General features: G+C 41.7%; 1 protein-coding gene across 3 annotated transcripts in view; it reads left to right on the top strand.

The window, feature by feature from the left end:
* dgkg (diacylglycerol kinase, gamma) overlaps positions 1-18,210 on the top strand; it is a 166,255-nt gene that overhangs the window by 82,861 nt on the left and 65,184 nt on the right. For all 3 annotated transcript variants that reach the window (XM_014410488.4, XM_014410489.4, XM_014410487.4), the window contains one exon: positions 2,805-2,965. In XM_014410488.4, coding sequence (XP_014265974.1) covers positions 2,805-2,965 — 161 coding nt within the window. The remainder of the gene's footprint in view (positions 1-2,804; positions 2,966-18,210) is intronic.

The raw sequence follows: 18,210 nt of genomic DNA, 5'->3' as shown, positions 1-18,210 counted from the left end.
TCAAAAAAGACTTCTGATATCACTGGGAAAAAGCATCAATATTGGAGCTGTACAGCTAAGCAGTAAGGAGAAATTGGCTATAAAGAGGGAGCCACAGAGGACAGCTTTCACTTTTTTTCTGCCTTTGTGAGTCTCTGTTCTGTCCCGATTAGTTTCACATTACCAAGTCCGCTGTCACTTTCTATAGCTACGCTTCAGCCTGATTGCCTGTTTGCTTTTCAGTGTTCTTTCCTAAAACTCTGCGTGTTTATACCAATCACTGTTGTCTCCCTCTGGTTGCTGAATTACTTTCTCCTGGACATTCCCGCCTGCTCTCTTTTGTTCTTCTCATATCAGCTTCATTTTTCACCTCTGTCTGCCTTACATGCCTCCTGTCTTCTGTATTTAGATACTCATTTTTGAATTGAACATAATAGAGCACGTTTAAAGAATGACTCACTTCTCAAATACAAAAGGTAGCCATGTGTCTCTGCACATTTCTGGGAAATGAAAGATGGGAAGAGAAACAGGGGACTTTTATGTGTCAAATTAAAAACTTAATTTGCAAATCACTTGCACACGCTGTAAGTCCTTTGCCAACCATTGATTTCTCGTAGTACTTGGGACCAGTAATTACACTGGCTGGTTATAACTGCTCGATTGTTGCTGCGAGGACCAGCAGAGCACTTGAAAGATATTTTGTCAATAAGCTGCCAGGTCTGGGTTGCTTTGGGCTGTTGAACTGATCATCAGAGATAAACTCTGAAATATTAGCTGCAGCCAATTAGCTTGATGATCATTTACCTGAGAGGGAAAATGAATCTAGTCTGATTTGTATGTGAAGGTGAGCAGCCAGTTTTGATTCATGGCTCTGCAGTCTGTTTTAGTCAGATGTTCATCAACTAACAAAAAAAAATCTATCGAACAGCTTTCAGATGTATCACCACTCAATCTAATTCATGATCTCTAGAGCATGAATCCCAAAGATTTAGGCCTTGTTGAATTTTAGTTTAATTACTGGGTTTTTGTGGAATATCTTGACAATAATTTGAAGGATTGTCATAAAAGTTGGTAGAGATATTTGCCGAGCAAAGCTTTTCTCTTAACCCATGAGACATGACTGACTTGATCATTTACCATTTGGCAAGTACTGGAATAGAAACACATTATGCATTAATTCTTACACTGGTTGTATTTGTGAAAGTTAGTGCTAATAATAATGATAATGTGAAAGGAACTTACGTGAATTGCAGTGAAGATGAAACACAGGGCGAAAATGGAGGACATTGGTGAAAGATAAAGCAAATTTTACTTTAAAAATAACACATAATGCAGTGAACACATGAACACTTAATTTCCTCTATTGGTGTCAGTGGATTTTTGTAATCATTTACACAAATATCAGGATGTATTGTACGTGATTGTCTTTCATTATGTCAGGTAACTCAGCACTGACATACCATTAGTGTCTCTGGATGGTTTCATGAGTTACTCTTTGTAACGCTTTCGTTCAACCTTCAGGATAGACTGTAATAACTTCCCTTATGCCATTATCAGGGGAAAAAAATCCTTTTATCCAATACAGCCTGATTTTAATAAATACCAGCAAAACTATTGCATCAATCTTGGTTGCACTTTGTGCTTAAGGTTAATTTCCAAGTATTCATATATGCTAACAGTCAAGTACAGGCTTGCAGTCTTCTAAGGTTGTGCACAGATGGCATAATGACAAAAACATGTATCAATTTGTGCAGACGATGTGTGTATTTGTGTGTGTACCTGTGCAAACACCACAAAATGAATAAATAAATACAGCTAAAAAGTAGCTAATTGTTCATGTAAAAAGACAACTGTTCCCCGTGAATTTTCTTTTATTTCTCAAGAGTACAAATGTGAGAACATATGCATATGCAAAATACTCTCATATTTCACACACATGATTCTCCCAGTGTGATGGCACTCATTAAAGCCTCATGCCCTTGTGACACCTTTGGAACAAACATCTGCTTCTTATTACTATGCCTGGCTGTTAAAGCAGGCTGTCAGCTATGGAGCAAATCCAGAGGGCTTCCCGGGGGGCTGTCAGGTCTGGGCTTCATTCTGGGTTTGAAGCAAGGAGGGTAGTTTCTTTGGAAAGGCAGCTTAATCAGTTTTATTGTGTTCCATATTTGAGCTCGTATAGTGTAATTTGCCTGTTACATGTGGAGATTATGATTAAAAATGATGAAATATAGAGAACGACTTTTCTCTGCCAGATTTTGCTCACGCTATGCTTGACTGATTGATTGATTTTTTTTCATGTGATTCCTGATTGATTCCAAGTTTCTAGCTTTATACTGTTTAGCGGGATAAAAGTGGCTGCAGCTCAGGAGGTAGAGCTGGTTATCTGCTAATCAGAAGGTTGATGATTTGAACCCTGGTTGCTCCAGTCTGCACTATAAATATCCCCAAGTTGCTCTCTGATGCATCCATTGGAGTATAAATGCATCTGAATGTAAGATAGAAAGCACTTATTTAAGAAAAGCATAGAAAAAAGTGCTGGAGTAAAATGGTAAATATGGCATGTTGTATAAAGTGCTTTGAATGCTCCAGTAGAGTAGAAAAGCTCGATATAAGAACCAGGCCTCTTCCTGTTAAAAAGCGTTTTTTCCTCCCCGCTGCTAAGTGCTTGCTCATAGGTGGTTGTGTCATTATTGGGGTTTCTTTCTAATATTGTAGGTCTCTACTTTAACATATAATAAAGCACCTCCAGCCAACTGTTGTTGTGATTTGATATAAATAACACTGAATTGAAGTAAATTGAATTCTCTGGTTGTTCTCGGCAGGTTATGAGGGTGGTAGCTTGGTGAAGGTCCTTCGGGACATTGAGCATAGCACTGAGGTGGTGTTGGACCGCTGGAATATAGACATCATCCCTGACGACAAGGAGGAGAAGGGAGATCCTGTTCCCTACAGCATCGTCAACAACTACTTCTCTATTGGAGTGGTAAGTAAACTGAGAGAAAGATAACATTGCATGTTTTAAAGAGCCACATTATACTTTCTTCCTGTTTCTGTCATATGTCATTCTACTATGTCAGGCAGTTGCCAACGTTTTAAAAAATAAGATGAACTTAATCTGTGTGAGCCAAAAGCTCAGATTTCAGAGTTACATTTTGTTTTCTTTCTTTCATTTGCCTGAGGTACAGCTGATGCATGCTGGGTTTTGGAGTGACCAGAAAAACCACATTTGCATATTTGGACAAAATAGTGAAGAGCTAATCATCTAACAGTAGATAGTTTGGTAAAGCAACAGAACTGAAAGACAGACTCCTGTAAACATGTTTTTCAATGTTGTGAAGTTGAGCATTTCTACATGGAAATCTTTTTGCTTTTGGAACTGCAGTTTTAGAAAATCCAGTTTGGATTCATTTTTTAGCCAGTTGTGTCTTGTTTCTAAAATGACATGAGCAAAAACAGGCTTATTTTATACAGAAATAAAGGAATAAAGAAACAGTTTAAGATAAATACATTTCAGATTTAAAAAAATGTTACTTTATTGTATGCACAAAATACAGCTTTATTGCTGAGGACGGAAAAAGCAAAACCAAAACTGGGAAAAGGACACGAACTATACTGGAAGCACTAAATACATGGAGAAATGCACACAACTATGAGGGAGACGCTGACATAAATACGCAGAAGGATAACGAGGGAAGTGAGGAATACAGCTGACACAAATTAACATGACGCCACAGGGGAAGCAAAACAAGATACGTGGAACACGGAAACACAAGACCTTCACAATAAAACAGGAAACTGGGGAACATGACACAGGAGCAGTGGCGTGTCTAGAAAATTTTTGTTGGGGGGGCCAGGTAGGGGCACAGATTTGGAGAAGGGTGGCAGATTTAATTGGCAGATAATGTTTAAAAAAAAATTTCTACCAACCCTTAACCATAATTCAATAATCCTATAAACCTAATAACCAAATGCACTTTTAACTCTTATTAGAATGAGATTTTAACCACTACGGTGCAAAGTTTGTAGATACTGCGTTGATAAAGTACAAGAGATACAATCAGTGCTTTGTCAGTGCTTACTCAGCATTCAAGGACATCAATATTTGCATAGTATTTTTACTGACATATAGTGCACATATGTTTTGGGCAAAAACATTTTTGAAAATTAAAATACGAACATTTGTAACAAACAATTGACAAATTAGCCAATGCCAATGCAAAACTTTATCTGCCTGTTAAAAAAAGAAGATAATCTTCTCACAAACTGGTGTTTGATTTTGAAACAGGAAAAAAGTGGGGAAACAAATGAAAAGACTAACATTTGAATAAAACCTGAAAGCAAGTAAATACTTTCTATGCTGCCTTATGGTAAACTTTGGTAATATTGATAAAGAACAACACTGGCTGATGATAAAATACAGTCAGCTGGCATGGTGACACTGCCAGTATTAACCTGCAGGGCTGGACTGGGACAAAAAAATTGGGCATTTTTACTACAGACCGGCCCACCAGGTAGTAAAGCCATAAAGCCTTTGAATGAAAACAAATGCTGTTGTGACAGTGATGTACAGTCTTGTTGGTATATGTATGACATCTATACATTTTACGTCAGATAAAAACTTTGGTTGTAAGATTTAGATAATTATTTAATAAAAACTAGGTATTTTAAATGAGAATAAGAAAGAAAAGTATTTCTTTGTGCCCACCTTTCCCTGTTAATGCCCTACCTGGCCCCCTGGCAAAACTTTGCTAGACCCGCCCCTGCACAGTTACCAGCTGTCAGCTACATAAAAAAGGATCCTGGTGTTATTTGTCTCTCAGAAACAGTTCATAACTTCCCTTCAACTCATTCATGTCACCTAAAAGGTAAATCTGTTTCTCCATCACCTGTTCAGCTCTGATGATTCAGTAAGGACATCTCCTGGTTTCATCTTCATGTTTCCCTCTCACCAGATAACCAAACCTACATCATGACCAGCAGCTTTACAGCTTTGGCTCCAGCAAACATCAGCTGATACTAGAAATTAATATTAAATAAATTCTAACAACAGCTGATCAAGCTTAAATGTGCTGCTGTTGTTTAGCGCAATATCCGCTGGTTTCCTCTTTCTGGCGCAAAGTGGGCGATAAACAAACGCGAGAGAAAAGCCGATCAGCTGATCATTGATCAGTTTCATGATTGAAGTAGCAACAGGAGAGGCAGGGGGAGAGAATGAGAGAAGAAGAGGCAGCTGTGCAGCATAAGGACAGAATAAATCCAGCTTTGTGTCTTTTTTCCATTCTAGCTAAAGTCCGGGACAAACTGCGTCTCTTCTCAGCTCAATATGAAACGCGTAATATTTTCTCTGAATGAGGGACCATTCCATTTTTTTTAAGGAGCCGTTGGCAACTCTACTAACTAACCTTATGAATAAAATAAAGTTCACTATCAGTAACATCATAGCACCCACCCAGCTGTATAAAAACTCCGTCAAACTGGCTAGAACGCAGTATGAGTTATTGCAACTGACAGTAAAAAGTCAGCAACATGAAAATAAACTCCACCTAAACTTGGTTTATATCTGACCCAGATAGACTGCAGGTCATAACTTCTTACCTGAAGTTCAGTTCACCTGACACTCGGACTGGCGGCTGCTTCGGGGCTCTCCTCCTGCCTCCCCTTCCCTCATCCACCTGTTGCCTCTGTGGAAGCCCCGTCATAGCCACCACCAAACAACGGAGTTATTTCTACACATCGACCTGCATCTGGCCAATCCACCACCTCTCATTGTTCATGCCATTACAAAAAAAAAAAAAAATAAGTCACTGGGGATATGCCCGATGGCCAGTCCAGCTATGTTAACCTGCAACCAAATCTGCAGCTCCATACAGCAATGTTACGACTTAGATTATATCTTATAACTCATAACTCTTATGTTAGCTCCCCACAGCAGCAAACTGTCAGAAATATTCCACAGCTGCAATAATTCTTTAAGTGTAATTTTTTCCTTGGTATTCTAATTTCACCGAAGTTTACTAAACTCAACAAACTTGATATTACTTACCGGGACATTTATTCTGTCCTCATTTTCTTTCACCGAAAAATTGTTTCCTGCAGTGCCGTCTTTCGCGCTTGGCTCTCCTACCTTTGCTAACGTGATGCGCATAGCGCAGAAGCGATGCTGCATTCACTTACACTCGGATATCTGAGCGTCACCGTGAAAACATAATCGGACATTTGATATTTGATTGAATTTTATTGTTTTGCCTTTGGGGTGGCACCTGGGGTGGCCAGTCTGGTTTGGGGGGTGGCCTGTGCCCCCCCCCCCCCAGGCCACCCCGCTGGACACGCCATTGCACAGGAGTGGAGGAGAGGCAGACCAGAGGGAGCGAGGGAATGCGAAGGAGCACAAGGGAGAGAGAGAGAAACATGGATAAACATGGAATAAACCACAAGGAGGGGAAACAAGGCACAAGAACTCATACAAACACATAAACACAGACGCACAGAGGGCAAAGACACAAGGGGAAATTACTAAATGATCAAGGAACTAAACGGGGCCCATAAGAAACTCAAAACAGGATAACCTGGCACTATGGAAATAAACTTAAGACTAGCAAGGAGAACTTATACATAGATCATAATACTCACAACGCTGGGTCAAATGACCATGACAGTTCATATTCCGTGATCTAATTCCATATAAGACAATATTTCATTTGTTTGGAATTTTGAATTCCAGTTCTTTGTATTGTGAAATAAAGTCCTTCAATTTTTCGAGTAGTTATTACAGTAAAAACATGATGAAAGAGATTATTTGATCTATGAGGACATGAGCAATTAGGAGATTCATCAGTGAATTTCTGCATCCTCTGGGCAAGAAACACGTTGCCAGGTACCAGTTGCTTAGCAACTTTTTTATCTTGTCCTCATGGAGATAATATGCGGGCCTCTGGGACATTTATACAGAGGTGACAAACAAGACCTTCATTAAGTAATCACAGGGCAGCACCACTCATTTAGCCTCAGTGTATTAAAATAATTGATGTGTCACCACCACAACTCTGTATATCTCCATAGCCGTCGTGATGTTATAAAGAAAACCTAAAGCAACCATTTTCACTCATTCTAATCTTACTAGTTACTATTAAAAAATAATAATATGAGGCTAGGGTGTAATCATTAACTCCATTCCTATCAGCTAATAGTCATGAGATTAGCAGTGCAGTGTATACGACTATAAATAAACCCAAGTGAGATAAGTGTACAGAGGGCATATGTAGACATTTGAGGAGGAGCACTGACAGGGAGCAGATACACCACAGTGATGTTATACAACTGAAATCCTACTGCTAGCTACATATTTATCAATATGGATGTGTGAGTGTAATACTGCACAGTGAAAGTGGCACACACATCTATACTTCTGTGGTTAGAGTTTGTAAAACTGCACTTTGACAAATCTACAAGTAACAACTCGTTTTATTCAAAAATGGGAGAAGAGGCAGTGACAGGATAGAGCCGTTTCCTTTGTGGCCTGAGTGACACCACGAGTGTCTCACACAGGGAGAGACAATAGTATTTGACAGGCCTGTCTTGGTGTGGTGACTGACGCTTTTTGGCAAATTTTGTCTCTCACATTTTCACATTCAGTAATTTGTGCATCTCTGTTTCACAGAGTTTTTACGTTCATTCATGAAGAATATTTCAACCTGCATGTTACATTGAAGCGCTGCATCAAGCTGCAGCTTATATTTCTTTTGACCTGATCTCCCATTGTTTAAGCCATCGTGGACAGTAGTTACTGCTGGCTGTGGCAGGTGCAATGCCGACACTTCTGACTGTCTCGTCATAGGTCAGAGCGTTCTCATTCCAGAGGTGGAAAAAAATGCTGATTTTTCAAAACTGCTTGTGTGTCTCAGTTACTTCCAAGGTGTCCTTTAGTGGCAATGTGTGTGAGAGAGCACAGCAACATTGTTACAGTACAGTTTTTCAGTCAGTCTCTTCACCTTTGCACTCATTAACAGTATAGACTGTATATAAAATATCCGGTATCCAATTAATCAAACGTTACAGTTTCAAAAGTCACCAAAACCAAAAGATAAGCTTCTTGGATGAACTATGTTTCACAACAATGGGCCATATATCTTGTCCGATCATTTAATTACGATGCTGTAAAAAATACTAGATCTGCAAACGCAGGCAAGTCAAAGCAGTGGGTTCAGTTCGATAACTCGAACTGAGGTCTAGCAGACAGCTGCCTGTGTCAGCACATCTAGTAGTCAGAGTGGCTATGCGCCTAACTTTAAGTCTCATCAGTATCCAAATGGATGAGTTATAAAATTTATAGCTGTTATGAAAGGGAGTTCATCAAGAAATAATGGACTATAAAGATTATTTTTTATTAAGTTGGACATTTTAACATGAGAGTCTATGGGGTTGACCTGCTTTTAGGGACACCCTCAAGTGTCAACTTGAGGAACTGCAGTTTGTGACTTTTAATTATTGACTTACTTTTTGCCTCTGACACTTGTTTTTTGTTTTGTTTTTATTTTAATTTCTAATCTCTTAAAAAAACATAAATAAATTCCACATTGAGCTATACATTTGTGACCAATGTCTAAAGCTGTAAATGGGACTGATTACATTAGGGCTGGGAGCGAAATGGTGAGTGAAAAATAACAACTCTTAACCTCTCATGGGATTTGTTGACAGTAATAAAGCTACAGAATAACTCCATGGTTATGCTCTAAAGGAAAGGTTATCTGTGCGAGTCTCTGACAACGCACCAGCATAGCACAGCCATTAAAATAAAGCAACAGATCGCTGTGCCTCCAGGAGCCATAGTGACAGATGGCTGCGTATCTGTGTGCACACGACACCTGAGCAAACCAAATCTGACTCACACCAATGATGCAGCCATTAGTAAGACCTTAAATCTGCTTTAACAACCATACAAGGTTTGCATTTCCTGCCATCTTATTGCAGACCTTTCTACTCAGGGTTGGGTTGCCATGGAGATGGGAGGCTGGCAAGGCCGAATCTGAAAGCTTTCACAGTCATCTGTCCTTTATCTCGCTGACTTAATTGTGGATGACATAGTGTGGAGCATGTGGCTGGCTCGGTCAAGGCACTTGGAGCTGTTGAGCAGAAGGTATAAGATGATTTTGTGATTTTAAATGACATAACACTTTATTTTGTACTGGTAGGAAATTTTTCAAGTTGCATAGTTCCACAGGAAATAGTTTTATAATTGAGAAAAAAACCACAAAGCTGTGTGTATCATAAGGATTGAATCAATTCAAACACTGCAGCTTTGACAGCAGCACCTTGCTGTTGCCGCATTGAGCAGTGAGCTCATTGTGGGGGCTGACAGTATTACATTAGGCAGAGAGGATCACAGTAAGAACATCAGTAAGAACAATAGCAGCTCCGTATATCTCTGCACTGTTGCATTTTACAGCTCCATCACTTACAGCACCTCTGTTTCTGTGTACATTTTAAAATCTGGACTTAATCAGTGAACGGAATTAATTGGCAGTTATTGAAATAATATATAATGCAACTGGTCATACATTTGTCCACTTGGCTGAAATTGAACTAAACTTGAAAGCATATTTACAACTTTGCCAAAACAATGCTAAAACTTGGTCAAAGTGAGAAAGGAAAAATCTTCTTCCATCTCTCCTGAAAGGACATGCAGAGAAAGAAGTTGTTGTATAATTGATTGAAAAAATACACTTCCTTTTCCAACCTTCTCAGATTTGCACCCACACCATTCACGCCGTGTGGTGTCCTTGCGTACCACTGGACCATCACAGCATGACAGTGTCGTTCTGTGTAGAAGTTCTTGTGGTGACCCCTTAGCTGACTTTGTGGGACTGCACTCTGCCAGTAATTAAAAAGCAAAAAACAAAACAGGCACAATACAAAAAAGAACAAAGAAGGGAAATAAAAACAGAGAAAAGCAGTTGAGAAAGTATGTTTAAAATAAAACAGGAAGTAAACTGACTGGGACACCAAGAATGAACTCACACAAATAAAACAAAACAAAACAGGGAAATAAAGATGGAGGGAACACAAGACGCACAGAAAAGGGAAAGAAAAAAACAAAGGACGATAAATAAATAAGGTTTAATAACGGAAACTATAAATAATTACATTGTGATCACAGGTAAAAAAAAAAAAAAAAAAAAAAATATATATATATATATATATATATATATATACACGGACAAAATGGTGGTGGCTAACCAACCGGACATAGTGGTGGTAGACAAACAGAAGAAGACGGCCGTAGTGATCGATGTAGCGGTTCCGAATGACAGCAATATCAGGAAGAAGGAACACGAGAAGCTGGAGAAATACCAAGGGCTCAGAAAAGAGCTCGAGAGGATGTGGAGGGTGAAGGTAACGGTGGTCCCCGTGGTAATCGGAGTACTAGGTGCGGTGACTCCCAAGCTAGGCGAGTGGCTCCAGCAGATCCCGGGAGCAACATCGGAGATCTCTGTCCAGAAGAGCGCAGTCCTGGGAACAGCTAAGATACTGCGCAGGACCCTCAAGCTCCCAGGCCTCTGGTAGAGGACCCGAGATTGAAGGATAAACCGCCTGCAGGGGCGTGCTGGGTGTTTATATATATATATATATATATATATATATATATATATATATATATATATATATATATATATATATATATGAGTGGTTGTTGTGTGACTGTTTAATCGTAACAATTTCATAACCAAAAAAAATAGTCAGTTTAACAGATTTACATTAGAATTCTTCCATATGTAAACATTAATTGGTAGATGGTTAAAATTAGATTGAATTGAAGTTTTTCTAATAGCCTGAAAAGATGACATTTCACCTTTCAATTTTAAGCCAGGTTTACATCTTCATAACGATTCTCACTGGTCATAAAAAAAATCATGAATAAAAACAGAGGACTTAACCATCTCTGTACAGAGCCTGCATTGTACAACTTGCTAAAGTCCCTTCACTTGACCTGCAGCCTGGAAAGAATTTTGTGAAAAGAATTTGAGAGAAGGAAATCACACCATGTCAGCAGCCATTAAAGATGCCGCCTCATGTTTCAATGAGGAAGCTGATCCCTCTGCAGTGTGTGCCCCTGTGTGGAAGCTGCTTTAGATAGGTGAACGGGTGTAGATGTGTATTTATGTGTCTGCACTTGAATGCACATAGCTGAGTGGTGTGCAGTGCAAGCTGATTCCAATAACAGTGTTACTGGCCAGTTCCTATTGCGTACCACAGTCCCTGACTGTGGGGGCGTAGAATATCACGAGCCTCTTCAGATGGAAATATAAGTCGCTGGCTGCTTTTTAACCAGGACAGTGAGGAACTACATTGGGGCAAATAATATGTTGTTCACTATAGACACCACTGTTGCTGTCTTGAATCCTCATGCATATCATCTTGCCATCTTGATCCAGAAAAAGCTTTTTCACTACAGAATTGCTCAGTCATATCACCAAATCTTGTTGCCTTTAGATAACATTTTTCCAGTTATTGATATTCAAACTACATTTTCTGAGAATTTATAAAACTTTTTGACAGAAAGTTCATGCTTGAGCTTGGAAACAGCTGACTCTTGGACAACCTCCTTGAGCTGAATAGTGAGTATGTTAAATAAAACAAAATAGACCACTACTCAGATTTTCCAAATTATCATCTTGTCTGTTAAACCCCATTCCTGCAAGACTGCTCAAAGACGTCCTACCAATGATTACTGCTTTGATCTTAAATATGATCAGTGCATCTCTGTTAATGGGCTTTGAAGTACCTTTCGCCTTTCAGGTGACAGTAATTAAACTATTGCTTGAAAAGCCATCACTGACCAACCACAACACTAATAAAGGTAACAAATTCTCTTCTTATGGCCTCTGATAGTCGCCTCATTTCTATAATTGTCCTGTTAGACATCAGTGCAGCGTTCAATACCATTGACCACAATATTTTACTACAGAGATTAGAACACGCCGTAGGTATTAAAGGTGCTGCACTGCAGTAGTATGAATCATATCAATCATATCAGAAGAGTTCTGCAGGGTTCTATGTGAGGACCTTTTCTCTTTGCATAACATGTGTTTCCCAGTATTATTAAAAGGCACAGTATACATTATATATGCAGATGATACTCACCTTTACCTAGCCATCTCTCCATGACACTACCCAAAATACTGCATGCTGGAATGTCTCAAAAACAGGATGACTAATATAAATTATTCTAATAAAAACAGCTAAAAAAACAACCCTCAAAATCACACACACACACATACACATGCACACACACACACACACACACACACACACACACACACACACACACACACACACACACACACACACACACACACACAAACAAAACAGAAATAAACAAAAAGGACAGGACCATAACCAAATAGAGGGCTTAAACAATAACTTTAACTAGAATTTAAAACATAAACCTATGGTTTAAAACTTAAGAGGATGACAGCTGATACATAAACTGACCTAATTTTTAAAAACTTTAATGATGTAATATGAACATAGGATCATGGCCAAGCTTGAAACCTGTATCCCCTGTAGTCTGTTACCAAGATTACGTGAAGTACCCTCAGAAGGTCTGCTAGATGATGTTAATGCAGCACTACGGACGATACCTACAACCACGATTACCGACACTAACAAGCTGATCTACAATACGGCAGCAGTGATCAGTGAGATGCTTGGCTACAAGTTGAACAGCCACAAGGGGCAGTACCCTCCATGGAGAAGGAGGCTAGAGGGCAAGATCAAAGTAGCACGGAGGGAGGTTAGCCAACTAACGGAGTTGCAGAAAGGTGCGACAAAGAAGGTGCATAAGAAATACAGCAAGCTGTCCATACCTGAGGCCTTGGAAACTGCCAAGCAAAGACTCATAGCCTTGGCCAGCCGCTTGAGCAGGTACACCAGAGAGATAGAAGGCAGGAGAATAAACCAGCTGTTCTCCACAGAACCAGCAAAGGTGTACTCTCAGTGGCAAGGGAACAATAAGAGAACAGCACCACCAAGGCTGGAGACGGAGCAATACTGGAAGAGCATATGTGAGAAGGACGCAACCCATAACGGCAATGCTCAGTGGCTAGTGGATCAGAGGGCAGACCACAGCGACCTCCCTGAACAGGGTCCAGTAACCATCACAGTGGCAGATATCCAAGAAAGGGTCTCCAGTATGAAGAGTTGGACAGCACCAGGGCCCGACATGGTTCACGCCTACTGGCTAAAGAAGCTGACTGCACTCCACGGGCGTCTGGCAGCACTAATGAACCAGCTGCTAGTTAACGAGAGACACCCGGAATGGCTAACCGAAGGTCAGACGGTCCTGATCCCCAAGGACCCCAAGAAGGGACCGGTCCCCTCCAACTACCGACCAATAACCTGCCTCAGTACTACATGGAAGCTCCTGTCAGGCATCATATCGGCTAAGATGAACAGGCACATGGGTCAATACATGAGCGGGACACAGAAAGGGATTGGCAAGAATACCAGAGGCGCAAAACACCAGCTACTGGTAGACAGAACAGTCAGCCGAGACTGCAAGACCAGACTGACCAACCTGTGCACTGCCTGGATTGATTACAAGAAGGCCTATGACTCAATGCCCCACAGCTGGATACTGGAATGCTTAGAATTGTACAAGATCAATGGGACCAAGCCCATAGCACAAGTCACCATCAAGTGCGGGATCTACCAAGGAGATGCTCTGTCCCCACTGCTGTTCTGCATAGGCCTGAACCCCCTCAGTGAGATCATTAACAAGACTGGCTACGGATACCGACTACGGAACGAAGCAGTTGTCAGCCACCTCCTGTACATGGATGACATCAAGCTGTATGCCAAGAGTGAACGAGACATCGATTCATTGATCCACACTACCAGGCTATACAGCAATGACATTGGAATGTCATTCGGACTGGAGAAGTGTAGTCGGATGGTAACAAAGAGAGGGAAGGTAGTCAGAACTGAGGGGATTAAACTACCAGAAGGCAACATTGCAGACATAGAGGACAGTTACAAGTACCTGGGGATCCCGCAGGCGAATGGGAACCATGAAGAGGCCGCTAGAAAAGCTGCAACCACCAAGTACCTGCAGAGGGTCAGGCAAGTCCTGAGGAGTCAGCTGAATGGTAAGAACAAGATCCGGGCCATCAACACGTACGCCCTGCCCGTGATCAGGTACCCTGCTGGGGTAATAGGCTGGCCAAAGGAGGAGATAGAAGCCACTGACATAAAGACAAGAAAGCTCCTTACCATGCATGGAGGGTTTCACCCCAAGTCCAGCACCCTGAGGCTGTACGCTAAGCGGAAGGAAGGGGGCCGGGGACTGGTGAGTGTCAGCACCACAGTCCAGGATGAGACAACGAACATCCATGAATACATCACGAAGATGGCCCCAACTGACCGAGTGCTCAGTGAATACCTCAGGCAGCAGAAACCCAAGAAAGAGGAGGGAGACGAGGAACCATCATGGAAGGACAGGCCCCTGCACGGTATGTACCACCGGCAGATAGAGGAGGTGGCTGATATCCAGAAATCCTACCAGTGGCTGGACAAAGCTGGACTGAAAGACAGCACAGAGGCACTAATCATGGCAGCACAAGAACAAGCTCTGAGCACAAGATCCATAGAGGCTGGGGTCTATCACACCAGGCAAGACCCCAGGTGCAGGCTGTGTAAAGATGCCCCAGAGACAATCCAGCACATAACAGCAGGGTGTAAGATGCTAGCAGGCAAGGCATACATGGAACGCCATAACCAAGTGGCCGGCATAGTGTACAGGAACATCTGTGCCGAGTATAACCTGGAAGTCCCGAGGTCAAAATGGGAGATGCCCCCAAGGGTGGTGGAGAATGACCGAGCTAAGATCCTGTGGGACTTCCAGATACAGACGGACAAAATGGTGGTGGCTAACCAACCGGACATAGTGGTGGTAGACAAACAGAAGAAGACGGCCGTAGTGATCGATGTAGCGGTTCCGAATGACAGCAATATCAGGAAGAAGGAACACGAGAAGCTGGAGAAATACCAAGGGCTCAGAGAAGAGCTCGAGAGGATGTGGAGGGTGAAGGTAACGGTGGTCCCCGTGGTAATCGGAGTACTAGGTGCGGTGACTCCCAAGCTAGGCGAGTGGCTCCAGCAGATCCCAGGAATAACATCGGAGACCTCTGTCCAGAAGAGCGCAGTCCTGGGAACAGCTAAGATACTGCGCAGGACCCTCAAGCTCCCAGGCCTCTGGTAGAGGACCCGAGCTTGAAGGATAAACCGCCTGCAGGGGCGTGCTGGGTGTTTTTATATATATATCTGTTCGAAAGGCGTGTAGTCTAACCACTACGCTATCCAGCTGCTTCGAGGCGAGTGGCTCCAGCAGATCCCGGGAATAACATCGGCGATCTCTGTCCAGAAGAGCGCAGTCCTGGGAACAGCTAAGATACTGCGCAGGACCCTCAAGCTCCCAGGCCTCTGGTAGAGGACCCGAGCTTGAAGGATAAACCGCCCGCAGGGGCGTGCTGGGTGTTTTTTTTTTTATTTTTTATATATATATATATATTAGGGGTGCAACGATACACAAAATTCACAGTTCGGTTCGATACTTTGCTGTCACGGTTCGATATTTTTTCGATACAAAGAAAAATGTTCATGCCTTTTTAATTTGTCATTTATTAAATTTTCACGGCACATTCCGCACCACATCTCTGTGCGTTCATCATTTGTTTGAAGCCAGCTCACCTCCTGCAACCACTTTTCCGAGAATACGCGCTTCTTTTGTGGTTCGGACTCCTTCTGACATTTCTTTGGAGGTGGAGGAACATCACAGTAATTGCTTAAAGGAGCTTCTTCGACATCTTTAAGAGTTCTAAACAAATGTCTGTCCTCCTGAAAATCTTATGTACGCAAACACGCGTTGCAACTTCTTATCTTTTTCGCATTTTTTATTTTGACAGCGAATGCGCACCTGCGGACCACTTATGTGCAGCCCTGGTTATTTAGCTCGTCATATTGCAGCCACAGAAATTCTTTTGTCCATGAAACCATAAAGCTGCACTTTCTTTTTGCCTTATAGTCTGATTTGTCATAACTTCTCCGTTTTGTGGTAAGCTTTTCTTTGGCTGTCACTTCTTCACCCTGACCTGTCTTATTTGGCTCAGCAGAACTAAAATATATATCCTGCTGCTTTTACACACACACACACACACACACACACACACACACACACACACACACACACACACACAACGCTCAGCGATTCTCTGCGCGATCAACCTCTCACATGTTTAAGCTGCGGGAGATTTCACTTGTCATGTTTGCATAGTAAGCTAACGATTGATAAGACGATGTCAGAGGAATTGGTGCGCAAATTATCATCACTCACCAATCAGTGCTGTCGCTCTCTATACACAGTTTGCGCGATTGCAAAGTAAAAGCAAAAAACAAGCGCAAATTCAAACGCGATATAAATATGTCACATATTGACAGTGGCTCACCGATGCCAATGACATAATTACCCAGCTACATTTCCGAAAGAATGCAAAAGCATTGACATATATTTTTCCTTCCTGCGATAGCCCGACGGGCAGGGCAGAGAGAGATTTTGGTAGCCCGACTGGAAAAATTTTGCGAGCCCTGTATCTGATTGAGGAATCACTTATCTTTGGAAAAGAGAGTTTATTACAGAGAAATGGCTCTTTACAAAATAAAAGCTATACTATACGCTTCTTCTGGGCTATATTCTCAGCAGCATATTAAACATAACAGCTCCCCATAAGGAGAATCGTGTGCTAACGGCTGTCTAAATGACTCTGGTAAAGTTTGTAGCATGTGCTTGTTGTTTTTGTCGGCTTCCACTTGTCTTTGCACTAGGATGATTTCGGAGTAAATGTGCAGTCATATTCGTTGTGTTCCCACTAGTGCTGTCAGCATAAATCTCGTTGAAATGACGTTAACGCCACAATACGGCAAATCTCCGTTAACGAGCTACCGTGGATCGCCCTGAGCGTGGGGCTGGACGGCCAACACGTTCACGAGCTAACTGCGCTAACACACTAGCTCCCATCCATGTAATTGACCATTGCGTGGCACATCCGACATACTGTTTTACTTTAGTCCATGACGCGCTTACCTTCAGGGTCATACGTCACATGAAAACCAAAATAGCTCCAAACGCCAGATCTGAATGAGGATGGGGGAGGTTCAATTTGCCATGTTGCAAGGAGAGCTTAACTTCTGTCTCGGTAGCTTGCCCTGCGCTCAGTGAATCTGCACTCGACTGCTCCGCCTAGGCTGCACTGTCGAGTGCAGATCCACTGAGCGCTCAACACAGACAGCATCGTCAGAAGGAAAGTTGATAAAATAAATTAAAAACTTTGTATTGTTCGATACATATGCGTACCGAACCGAAAGCACTGTATCGAACGGTTCAATATCGATATGAGTATCGTTGCACCCCTAATATATATATATATATATATATATATATATATATATATATATATATATATATATATGACAGAAAGGAAAAAGAACAGAATAATTGGTATAAATGGTATGCCATGTTTTCATGAATTCAGAGACTGAAAACGGCATCAGTTGAGAAAACTTACCTGGCCAGTGGTGCATATAAATTTGTGTTCGTGTGTGTGTGTGTGTGAGAAAGACAGAGAGAGGGATAGATAGAGAAAGAGCAAGAGAGAGAGGGGGGGACATGGAGTTATTCTGGCACAGACTGAAGGTCAGGGGAAGTATCAGTCACAGGAAGTCAGCGTCTGCCAGGTTCAGGCCAGGTTACCACAGTAATGAATGACCGTGCTGAGTGACACCTGGCTGGTCTTAAAGACAGGAGGAATAGTGCTCAGGGATGGTCTAACATGTGGACTCAAAAAGACACATCTAGACAATTTTTAAAGTCTTAAATATGTCTTCATAACACAATTATAGCAGTTGCCAGGTGCAAGGCATAGTCATCGACTAATTAGTCCTCCTTAAAGGACTAATAAAACAGTAGATTTTCACTCGTTCCAAAGAACAGTCTTCCATGATGGTTTGTGCTGAATATCAGGTCATAATGTTATGACATTAGTGTGGCTCAGTGATGCACAAATTAGCTAACAATAGCCCACTGTCTCCCATTCCACTTTTAAATACTGCAGGGACAACAAGTAAGTGTGCAGTCTGACAGCAATGTGCTCTATTGGGGTGATACGGTACTGTGAGGTT

The sequence above is a fragment of the Maylandia zebra genome, linkage group LG16 (genome assembly GCF_041146795.1).
Source record: "Maylandia zebra isolate NMK-2024a linkage group LG16, Mzebra_GT3a, whole genome shotgun sequence".
Lineage (NCBI taxonomy): Eukaryota > Metazoa > Chordata > Actinopteri > Cichliformes > Cichlidae > Maylandia > Maylandia zebra.
The sequence above is the reverse complement of the archived record's forward strand: the minus strand, read 5'-3'. Positions and strand labels throughout refer to the sequence as shown.